Source organism: Dendronephthya gigantea, unplaced genomic scaffold (genome assembly GCF_004324835.1).
Source record: "Dendronephthya gigantea isolate DGI-Jeju-01 unplaced genomic scaffold, DenGig_1.0 000023F, whole genome shotgun sequence".
In the NCBI taxonomy this organism is placed as follows: Eukaryota; Metazoa; Cnidaria; class Anthozoa; order Malacalcyonacea; family Nephtheidae; genus Dendronephthya; species Dendronephthya gigantea.
This window is the reverse complement of record NW_021163033.1, coordinates 108,295-119,400: the sequence shown is the minus strand read 5'-3', so window position 1 is coordinate 119,400 and position 11,106 is coordinate 108,295. Positions and strand designations below refer to the sequence as shown.

The window sequence follows — 11,106 nt, the reverse complement described above, 5'->3', positions numbered from 1 at the left end:
CTCACAAGATTAATGTCCAGGCCATTGGCAACGAGTTTAACGTAGATGATCTGGTCGATATCTCTACCATTTCATAGTTAATCGTCTTCAAGTCATGCTGGTGTCGGTTTATCGATTTCGATATTGCAAGCAATATGCAGTTGTCGGATTATAGTTCAACTTTATTCACATGCCAAAATAGCTTTGCTAATTTTGACACGAAAACCGACCGCTGCTGCTGCTGCTGCTAAGGTGCTTCGAGAAATAGAACGGCCGTATTCTCAGACGGGATGTCCTGTTTGTTTTTGCAACTCTAGAGAATAGCTGGAAACAAAATGAACTCTATATTTAGTATAGCACACACACAACAGCTTTTTAGTAGTTCCTGCAGATAACCCACCATGCATATTTGCACTGGGAATATCTGGCAATCAAAATGAGAACCTTTTCAAAGTAAATATCACGCTGTTTACAAAACAAAACAAGTCAATTCCATTCATCCCCAGGGTTTAAATGTTTCTCAATGCTGTGGCGCGCGCAGTGACGTAATGTTTCATTAATTACGTCACGAATGTGGGAACGCGAGCGCTTATAGTAAAAGTTTTGAGAAAAAAAGTAAAGCGAAAAATGTAGCGGGTTGTCAGCCCCGAATACGCTAACTCAAAATGTCTACGACGTCAAGTGTGGACGAACTATACGAGGATAGACCCTCTCGGAATAACAGCTCTCAAGTGGGGCCCGAGAGAACTCGAAAGTTGTCCCTGGGAGCAAGCCTTTTCATCCTAATGCGATGAAGAATCGTCTGGAGGATCAGATGAACCACGAGGACTTGGAACTGCTAGAACGGATCTTCGAGGAGGCGGACGAGGACGGAGGGGGCGGACTTGATTTGGATGAATTCCGGGAGGCGTTGAAGAGAATCATCGCCAATAAGGGCGGGATATTGCCTGATGAGGAGGAACTAGCGATTATCTTCATGAAGGTTGACGCGAATTGCGACGGCACGGTGGATTGGGAAGAGTTTTGTTCGTACATGCTGATGGAGAATCAATTGAAAGATGTAATGAGCAGGTGAGGGTCTGAGGTGTGCATTCTTAGCTTCTAATATGAATAAAAAAAAACTTCTCTATATATCATCCTCACTCCCTTATAAACAAGGGAACTGTATGGGGCTTGTTTGGTTATATCCATTGAAATGTGTCATAGGAAACTATTTACCAACTGCAATTATTTATATATATTATATTATTATGGGGCTTGCTTGGTTATATCCATTGAAATGTGTCATAGGAAACTATTTTACCAACTGCAATTATTATTATATATTATATATTATTGGGGCTTGCTTGGTTATATCCATTGAAATGTGTCATAGGAAACTATTTTACCAACTGCAATTATTTATTATATATTATATATTATTATGGGGCTTGCTTGGTTATATCCATTGAAATGTGTCATAGGAAACTATTTTACCAACTGCAATTATTTATTATATATTATATATTATTATGGGGCTTGCTTGGTTATATCCATTGAAATGTGTCATAGGAAACTATTTTACCTCGCTCGGTTATATTCATTGAAATGTGTCATAGGAAACTATTTTACCAACTGCAATTGTTTCAAACAAGTTGTTTCTATTTCAGTGAGCTCGGAGTTGATGCCCCGTTTCCGAATCCATTGCGAGAATTGCAAAGCAGTCATCGGGATACGCTCGTACGTATCTCGTATTTTCCGAAGATATCGTACGGACCTGAAGATTTTGCAGACGGGAGCTCGGGAAGGTAACTCTAAATCACAAGTCTTATCCCTTCAATCGACCGACCTCGGACATGTTAGACAATTTATACACAGGCTTGTGACAGACTCGTTTTCCCAGATTCGTTTTGTTGCGAACTTGTTGCAGGCTTGTTGCCAACATGTAATTGATTTGCAAAAGCTCGTAATTTGCGTCTTTCCAGATACGTAGCGGTAAGTCGAGATGGGGTGATGACATTTTGGAACATGGACCTGAACCTTCAGCGTTCAATCTTGTTAAACGAAGGGCACTACAATTCCTCCAAGGGCAACAAAACCGTTTGGGTGACTGATTGCGTTGTCCTGGCGAACGTAAAGAAAATAGCAGTGTCCACGACCGAAAGAGATATTGCTTTTTACGACTGCGCCGCGAACAACTTCGAGAAGCATTTTGTTGTTTGCGGGTTCCAGCATTCCGTGCTCTGCATGGACTACTGGTATAACCCGGAAAACTACAACGAAAGCGCGTTGTATTTCGGTGACATGAATGGACAAGTTTATGTTTTGATTTTCTCGTCAGCAACTACAGGTAAGTCCTCCACATTTGTTGTTGTTTATTTCCTATTTCCTGGCTCTACCTGCTTTCGTCTGTTCTCGTAGTATTGAACTGGAATTGTTTTTAACACCGGGTTATGGTCGATGAATATTTACATTTCGTTTCTTTTCAGGTCTATTTGATATTCATGTGGCGAAAAACCAGGGCGTGCCAATGGCGTCGTACTGTCGTATCATGTTCAGAGAGCTGGTGAAAGGCTTACACCCGAATGTGCGGGCTATGCAGTTCAGCCCGCACGATGACTGGGTGAAGAAAGTCAAATACTACCCGAACCTGCAATGCTTTATATCCTGCGCAACGACGAACGACAGATCGCTGTACATTGGTGACGCAATGAGGAAACGTATCAGTTCGTATATCAATATACGCAAGGGTGTCCTGTGTTTCGATTATTGCAGCACGTGGAATGTGATTGTCACCGGTGGGATAGATCATTATGTTCGCCTCTGGAATCCCTATCTGACCACAAAACCCACATCTACCCTCAAAGGTCACTGTTCTGCTATAATCCATATTGAAGTGAATGGTTTGAACGGTCAATTCATCAGCGTATCCCAAGATAAGGTACGATGATAATATACCTGTAACTAGTTGGGGAATGAATGCCCCTTCCTCCCAAAGAAAGTGAACTTGGTAAAAAAAACTCTTGCGCAAATCCCTGTCTGATTTATTCCTTTAGAAGAAGCAACTTCTTCTTGTCATCTGGACGGTAAAAAGTGGATTAAGTTTAATTTCCAGCTGCGGTACCCTAGTAGTAGATTACGGGGTTTATTCATTTGTAATTCTTTCGTAGGTTTTGAAGGTTTGGGATATTCGTGACGTCTGCTGTATACAAACAATCCCCAGCCGACTGCTGACGCCAGGCCCTGTTGTTATATCAAGTATCTACTTTAATGCCAAGAACCACACGCTGTTACTGGGCACGAATGTATTGTTCGCTCTTGAGAAGAAAGGTATGTTTGATATGAAAACCCTGCATGAAAACAACGTTGCCTGGTTTATCGGCTTCTCGTCCGTCAAACGTGAGCCAGGATCGGAACATTGTGTCATTTCTCGTCATATTTCCAGAGTTTGGCTCTTGTTCAGTAAATCCGAGAGTTTTTCATTTTGGCAGGTTCAGAGAAAAGCTCAGACGACAAGAAGGAGCGAAGCAGTCACATCAAACCGCTTTGTAAAGCGTTATACAACAGTTTGTTTAATCAGGTAGTCAGTGCCTGTCATGCGTCTCTTGTGATTGTCTGGAGTCTCGAAACTGGCGAGAAAGTCATCCAGTTTTCAAATGCGCATCCGAAGTCAGAAATCACAGCCATGTGTTTTGATCAGAGTCTGCGCAGACTAGTAACAGGTATTGCATTGTTTCCGAGCTTGTCTTATTATCACCAGGGTCCCAGAAGTTAAACAGAGGGAGACAGGAGAGGGGCTAACTTACACACTACGCCCACTCCATTCTACGTTCAAGATAATTAGCATAATATGCAACCTCTACCACAGGCGCCCGGGATGGCTCGGTGAAAATTTGGAATTTCAACAACGGCAATTGTTTGAGGACGTTGACACCTGTGGATGATGAGGAGATTACGGGGATTGTGTGTACGAAACAGAGGATCATTACAGTTGGATGGTCGAAGAAAGTAGCGATCTACAAGGACTCTAGAAGCGACGAGGTTAGAATTCGTATCGTCGTCGCTCCAGCGTCGGGTTTGCGTCGGGCCACCTGATGGGATTCAATTTAATATAGACAATATCAGTCTCACGAAAATGTTCAAAGGCCAAATTGCAGTCATTTTGTGTGTCTGATATAAATCTTTTTTTTCTTCAGGAGGAATGCGATCCCAGAGTATGGAAAAATTTCCACAAAGACGATATTCTTTCCATCGACCTCTATGGTACGGGGACTCTGGCTACATCCAGTTATGACGGTGATATTAAAGTTTGGAGTCTGGAAACATTTCAAGTGACGTGCGTTCTGAATGCGAACGATTACCCACGACGGCGTCGAGCGTCGTGTATTCCTACGGACCTCAAGAAGAATGTATGTACGAACATCACAGTGTTGGGGCGAGGAAGACTGGTCCTCTAGGAAGAACAGTTTAGAACTGATAGAGCTATCTAGTAGAAATAAAGTTAGTTTAGTTTAGGTTTCCTCCTGTAGTAACACTGGATCAATAATTGTTTTTTGGTTAAAGATAATGGTGAACAACGTGATCTTCACTGACTTGAAGAGACAAGAAGCTCAGGAAAAGGCCGAGGATGATTTGTGGCGTCATCAACAGCCCGTCATGAAATATGGAAGAAGTAAAAGCTTCTCGTATCGTCGTCGCTCCAGCGTCGGCTTGCGTCGGGCCAGCATCGCGAGAAGAAAAAGCATTGATCCTCTCTGTATTAGGGTGAGATTTGAAGCTCTAAGGACCGCTGTCCAATGCTCGGTTTGAGTCGGTTTTTCATTCACTACAATATGACTTCCGTCTTAAAGGTGAAAGTGAAAGAGACAGACCACGACTCTGGGGTGGATTGTGTGTTGTTCCTGCAAAATCGTACCCATGCAACCGACACGGCCACGCTGCTGAGCACCGGTTGCGGAGGCTGGATCCGAGCCTGGTGCATGTTTGGGGGCGGGCTTGCGGGCGAGTTTATGGCCTCGAATAATCACCGTGAATCGATCCTGTGTATGACCAGCAATGAAAAAACGAACTGTTGATGACTGGGGATACTCAGGGTTATATCAAAATATGGAACATTAAAAAGTACTGCATACGAGAAGATCATGTGGACACACAAGCCGGGAATAAAAACCGTAGTGTGGAAGAAACATCCGGGGGCAAAAATCGTAGATATGTTAACTTCTCGGAGAACAAGGCCAAGCGAAGTATTAACACCAAACCACCTCCGCTGGTATTTTGCTTGCGGACGCATTTACAACCAATCATAAGTATCGATTACGTTCCGAGGTATCGATTAATGATTACGGCGTCCACCGATTGCTCGTTGCGTTTGTGGCGCGTGAATGGACAATATGTTGGTACGTTTGGTCAGCGTACTTTTTGGAATCTAGCGGCGGAAGGTGATGGTGAGGTGCCGTTTGACTTACAGAGAGCTGCATCAGCAAATTCCTTGAGACTGATGCAGTCTTCGTCACGAAAGCGTTGGAGCATCGCTAAGAGCTTTTTACAAGCGGCAGGGCGACTGACGCTTGTTCGTCCCAAGGTTGGACAAAGTGCGGGTAATGAACGCGAGTCCAGTGCGACAAAAAGTGCGACCCTGCGCGAGGCGGAATGTCGCATCGATATGAATAATATTTTAGGTGAGTTTTTAGGTTTGAAACTCGATATTTGAGAAGTTTTAATTCACTACCTGAATAGCTCTATCCGTTCTGAACTGTTCGCCGTCCTATGCTATTGCTCGCGAGGTCACTCAGATAATATAATTTCATTTTCCAATTTGTTTTAGGTAAGTTTTACAAGCCGAAAACCCGGCACCACATGCCTCCTAGTCTGCCCAAACTGCGCATGAACCAGAACCAAATCGTTGTGTACACGTCACTCAAATGCAACGAACTTGCGCCAATCGTGGAGCCCAAGCCCCCGGTCGTGACTTTTCAAACGCTGTCAAATACCAAACCCAGTCCCAGAGTTCCCTCGTCCAAGTCAGACAAAGAAGCACCGGATCATGGGAAGGCTCACAATCGACTATCGGCGATAAGTCCCCGAGACGGAGCTAAAACTCGCTCCCGGAGCTCGTATGGTACTCGACGCGCCAAGGTACAAGAATGCTTGTGAAATTACAATTGAAAAACGTTTTTATTTGGGAAACAGGTGTTTTATACACATTTATTTTAGAAATGTACAACCTGGCACATTTTATTTTAATCCAGAGACCTTCGCTTTCGTCTAGATCTCAAATAATTATAAGTGTTGTACGTTTTCGAAGGGTAATTCATGTAGTTGCTATTCCATCTATCATATGCGAGTCTTGGCTGCATTTGCCCGTAATACGGGGCATTAACATCCGAGGTACCAAAACTCCGACTCGGGTAATTGTACGCGGGGCTTTGTACCGTCTCGTATGAGGCGATGGGCGGTGTCTGAGGCGCGAGGTTTTGCTGGTAGCTGTTGCTCCAAGCTGGCGCCTGGGGTATGCTAGTTCTGGTCTCAGACATTGCTTCGCGATAAATGTTTTCAGCTGGCTTCTGCTGGGTTTGACTCTTAGCGTGTTCTTTCAAAGGTTTATATTTGATAGTTTGCAAATTTGGCGCCGGGCCAAACGTGTACGTGGGGCCATCCGGGGGTTTGTCGCCCATGTGGTTTGGTTTGCGTGGGGGGACAGGCTTGGTCGGGCGGGGTTTATCCGGGTGTCTAACCCGTTGATAGGGTGGTTTATCTTTCGTACCGTGCAAGACTAATCCCCACTCCCTTAGCATGCCATGGTTCGCGCGGGAATCGCCTTCGTCGTTTATCTCCAATGTCCAGATCCCGCGAGGATCCTCACCCCAGGAATGCGTCGTCATGAACGGCCATTTCATGAAGCCCTCGTCAGAGAGATCTTCTCCCCGCGGGATAGTAGCCGGGATTTTGTTCCCATCGGAGAAGTGAGATCTATGGCTAGATCGCCTCTCCGACTATAGTCCAGGGTTAGCACGAGCTGAACGTGCTCTAAATAACGCAGCTCATCCTGGTTGCTTTGACAGCCGTTTGCTTTGATCTTTACAGCCAAACCTTTGTCATGAAGGATTGGTCTACAAGTGAGTCAAATTGAATAGTTATTCCCGCTCTTGCGCGATTCGATTGAAAACTTGCATAGGGGCTGGCAAAAGCTTTCCCGTTCATGTAAACCATTGTCTTGAATCATTGACAAGAAAATCTAGCTTTCCTAACCTCTTTCTGTTGACTACTGATGGTGTGTGACCAAACGTGTTTATTTTTCACTCACTTTCTATCCTGATTGATCTGTCCATGACAAATCGTTTTCTCCGGAACTTTCTTCTTGAACTTGGCCAGAGCAACAATGGCGTGAGCGTCAAGGAGACCAAAACCAAACTTGAGATTCACGTGTCTTCCAAGACCATTTACATTCCAGTCCGTGTCATGAGATAATGGTCGCCATTTTGACGTCCATACCACAATATGCTGGATGTCTCGCCAGGTGAGGTTGGGGCTGCAAAAAAATTGTTAATGTGAAGATACTAAACTCAAGATACTCTCAGCTGTCCAGATGGCATTCATAACAGGCATAAGGCATTATAGTATAGTGATATGGTTTGTTTCGCACGCTGTGCAATCTTTGCGTGATTATTATACACCCCCCTGTAGACCACTTACTTTGCCTCCAAAGCTAGAGCAATGACTCCAGCTGCCAGGGGGGCCGATGCTGACGTTCCTGTGTGCTTTTCGGTGCATTGATTATGAAGATCCGTTGTCGCCTAGCAAAACATGATGGATTGTAAGAATGGAGTTTTGTTTGTGTTTTTAACGAGCTGAAAACACGCAGGCGTGACAGTCTAAAGAAAGTACACAACATTCTACAAAGAGTATCCTCTGTGGTTTGTGTGAGCGTCTTAACTACGGGCTGGACAGTTTTATTTTCCTTACTATTTTAAGCTCTCCTCTGGATCCGCTGCTGAATGTAGTGGCGAGTGTCGACGAACACGCTTCGGAATACCACGGCGACTCTCCGTGATCCGACGACGAACTGATCGACAATGTATAAATACTGTTCGTGTATCCATCACAATTACAGCTGTCGTCGTGACGTCCGCCGTTTCCTGACGCCCAAATGAAGATGGAGCCCTTTCCATCTCGACCCTTTTTGATCCCGTTTAAAAAGGCTGCCGTTGCTAAAGTTCCCGGTCCTTCAACTGTCGTCCCGTCGTCACTAGGCCCCCAGCTTGCGCTGTATATATCAATGTACTGAGGATTGAGACTGAGAGATTCTGCTTCGACCTTGTCAGTGACGCGACCATCCAACATTCGTACACCTAAAGGGACAATGTTTTGAAAGCGTTTAAAACTAATGAAACGGTTCTAAATTAAACTCAAACAAGCATTACTTCACACACTGACTGTTAACCCCCTACTTTTTGGGGGGGGGGTTGGCTATGCCCATGGACCTGACCAACATTATTTACCTCCGATGCGAGCATTAAAAGCCACTCCGACCCCACATTTATGGTTATTCGCCTGGCCTGCAACCTCTCCTGCACATCGCGTTCCGTGTCTGCAAAGAAGAGCTTTGTCAGATGCATAAAATCAAGAATAAAGCTGTAAATCTGGTTAATCAATGAAAATTTCAATCATACAAGGGCCGTTAGCCTGATGGTATAATTGAGGATAATATGAGTGAGCGAAGGGAGAAATATATTTCGACCGGAGTTGATGAAATATAATCCGAGTTCGTGTGAACAACAGAAGTAGTTCAAATCTCCGTACTTGTTCTCGTTTGTACGATCATATCTTGGAAATGGATCTGGGTCGCCTCCGTTCACATCCCAACTTGCAGCGGGATCCTACGATGCAAAACACAAGATGAAAGCTTTTCTTTTTTTTCAAACCTTTTGTCAAAGACACGGAAGAATAACAGCAGAATATACAACGTTGTCAACTTACGTAATTCCGCATCAAGTCCGTATGATTATGTTCAACACCTTTGAAAGCGAAGAATTAGATGGTGAACGCGTGTAAGAGAACTCAAAATCTCAAATTATTTTCAATCATTCGGCTTTCGTCGAGTCTTACCGTCATCCAGTATGGTGACAACAACTCCTTTCCCAGTAATGCCTTGCCTCCACACTGACATAACGTGAACATCCATATCAAAACCTTTTCGTGTGTCGTCCTGGTTTAAACAAGAAAGATTAAATCTTAAAATGTGGCTTCGAATGAACAAAATCTAAATAGAAATCGCGATAAACTCGCAGAACGTTTTGACCGTTTCAGGGGCTATAATCTGTCAGTGTGTCAACTACTTCAAACTTGAGACATCAGTCACAGCACTCATGATAAACAAACATACATATTTTCGTTGAGATGTTTCCATTTCTTTCTGTTTAAGAGGACGTGCGCCTCAAACTTACCAAGTACCATTGAAAGTTCCACAAAGGATCCCTAAATTTCACCTGAGCATGTCTTTTGACCATGGCGTCGTGATATGCACCCCGTTTTACCCGGATTTTCTCGTGTTGTTGTTCTGCCCAGTGAACCTAAATATTGAAATATCACGGATGGTCAGTATTCATAGGCTTCAAGGAAGCTTCTCAACAGCTCTTAGAGACTGAAAATACATTACTACGATAAAAAATCTAATGCTTTATAAATTATCTTGCACAGACAGACGTTTCAATCTCACGTAGACAACGAATATGAAAATTGCAGTACTAAAACAAAATTACTCTGCTTTGAAAATCGTGTGGTTTGTTGGCTATTAGATTGCCACTTACGTTTGGGTGGGCGTGAAGTAAGTCTGTCATCTCATCAGCGCTGCGTCTTGATCGTCTCGGATGTGTTGGGTGTTCAAAATGGTAATAATCTTCAAGTGTTCCGATCTGAAGAAGAAAGATATCACTATAGTTAGTGAAGCTAAAAACGGCTGTAGGAAATAACCTTTACCAAACTGTAATTTCCAGGGACACGCCGCATGATTCGAAGCAAATGGAAACTAATTAGAAACTAAACTAGATCTGTAAACTAAATTTAAATTGATTTCACAAAGCAATTTGTTCATGGAACTATTTAAACCAAGGCGTTTAAACTTCAGAAAAATCTCATGCGGTGCCATTTACATTGCGGGTGTCCTGTTGTTGTCTATAGCACTCGATAGCAGATCAGAGGGAATTTAAAGAGGAAATTCTAAGCAAACAATCTCGCCTTGCATGATCGTGCCGCTAGAGCGATCGAGCCGGGTAAAAAACAACTAACCACTCAGACATTTTACGCTCGGCAACCATGCATTTAGCACACCCAGGTTCCTCCTCTCAAAGGCCCTGTCTACCCGATGATTGTACGTATTTGGGGACTGAATTATGGATAATCTAACATATTGTCTTTAACCGGGATATGTTATAATACTCCGGTTGTTATAAGAAAATAATATTGTTCCTTATAATGGATCCTATGGACTCCTTGACTGGTACCTGCCTGCGAATTAAGGTCTATGGCGCGACTACACCTTATAACTTTCCCGTTCACATATCCGATGAGTTTTCTCAATTATTTTACTCTTATTTAACACTGAACGCTGATTGAAAACTAAACTAAATGCAGTTTTCAATACGATGTCGGCCAGACTTATTATAATAGATTTTACACCGGTGATCTTTACTCCCAAATAGTTGACAATATAAGATTTTACGGCAGTAATAAGAGTGAAATTCATCCGAAACCTTTTCGACTTTTGCAAAGCCATGTCGTTTGGCGATAACCTTCGCATTTTCAAATCCTCCCGTGACTTTCACCGCCCATCCATTCGTGTAAATCTTCTCCCGTTTGGATCTAAACTTTTCTGATTCAGTAGAAGAACATCGAAGATAAAGACTGATCACAAGTAGTAATCCTAACGTCCTCAAATAAGGCCGACCGGCCGGCCCTTTGTTGACCATCTCATTGCTACGAAGGAGACCAGAGCCTGATGTTTAAACGGACATGATTGGTTTCAACGGCAACCGTATATTTTCTCGGTAATCTTAACTCATTAAGCATTCATTGTGTTTTGTCCGTTATTGTTTTCCTAGTGTATTCACCTGTCTTTGACCGAGCAAAGATTTGATCACCCGTTCCCATTAC

At 43.4% G+C, this 11,106-nt stretch overlaps 2 protein-coding genes across 2 annotated transcripts; one reads left to right on the top strand and one right to left on the bottom strand.

Moving 5' to 3' along the window:
- The first annotated feature begins 769 nt into the window (after positions 1–769).
- LOC114522706 (WD repeat-containing protein on Y chromosome-like) lies at positions 770–6,136 on the top strand. The gene is given in 12 exon segments (XM_028543449.1): positions 770–1,050; positions 1,629–1,766; positions 1,944–2,308; positions 2,448–2,899; positions 3,129–3,288; positions 3,450–3,680; positions 3,827–3,999; positions 4,155–4,367; positions 4,522–4,722; positions 4,809–5,013; positions 5,016–5,636; positions 5,783–6,136. Coding segments are annotated over 12 exon segments (3,369 nt in total). The 3' UTR covers positions 6,112–6,136.
- A 36-nt stretch (positions 6,137–6,172) lies between these two features.
- Positions 6,173–11,045, bottom strand: LOC114522474 (neuroendocrine convertase 1-like). The gene is given in 12 exon segments (XM_028543159.1): positions 6,173–6,889; positions 6,892–7,067; positions 7,262–7,486; positions 7,651–7,751; positions 7,921–8,306; positions 8,457–8,545; positions 8,758–8,834; positions 8,935–8,972; positions 9,064–9,163; positions 9,402–9,527; positions 9,765–9,869; positions 10,707–11,045. Coding segments are annotated over 12 exon segments (2,331 nt in total). The 5' UTR covers positions 10,923–11,045; the 3' UTR covers positions 6,173–6,197.
- Positions 11,046–11,106: the final 61 nt, after the last annotated feature.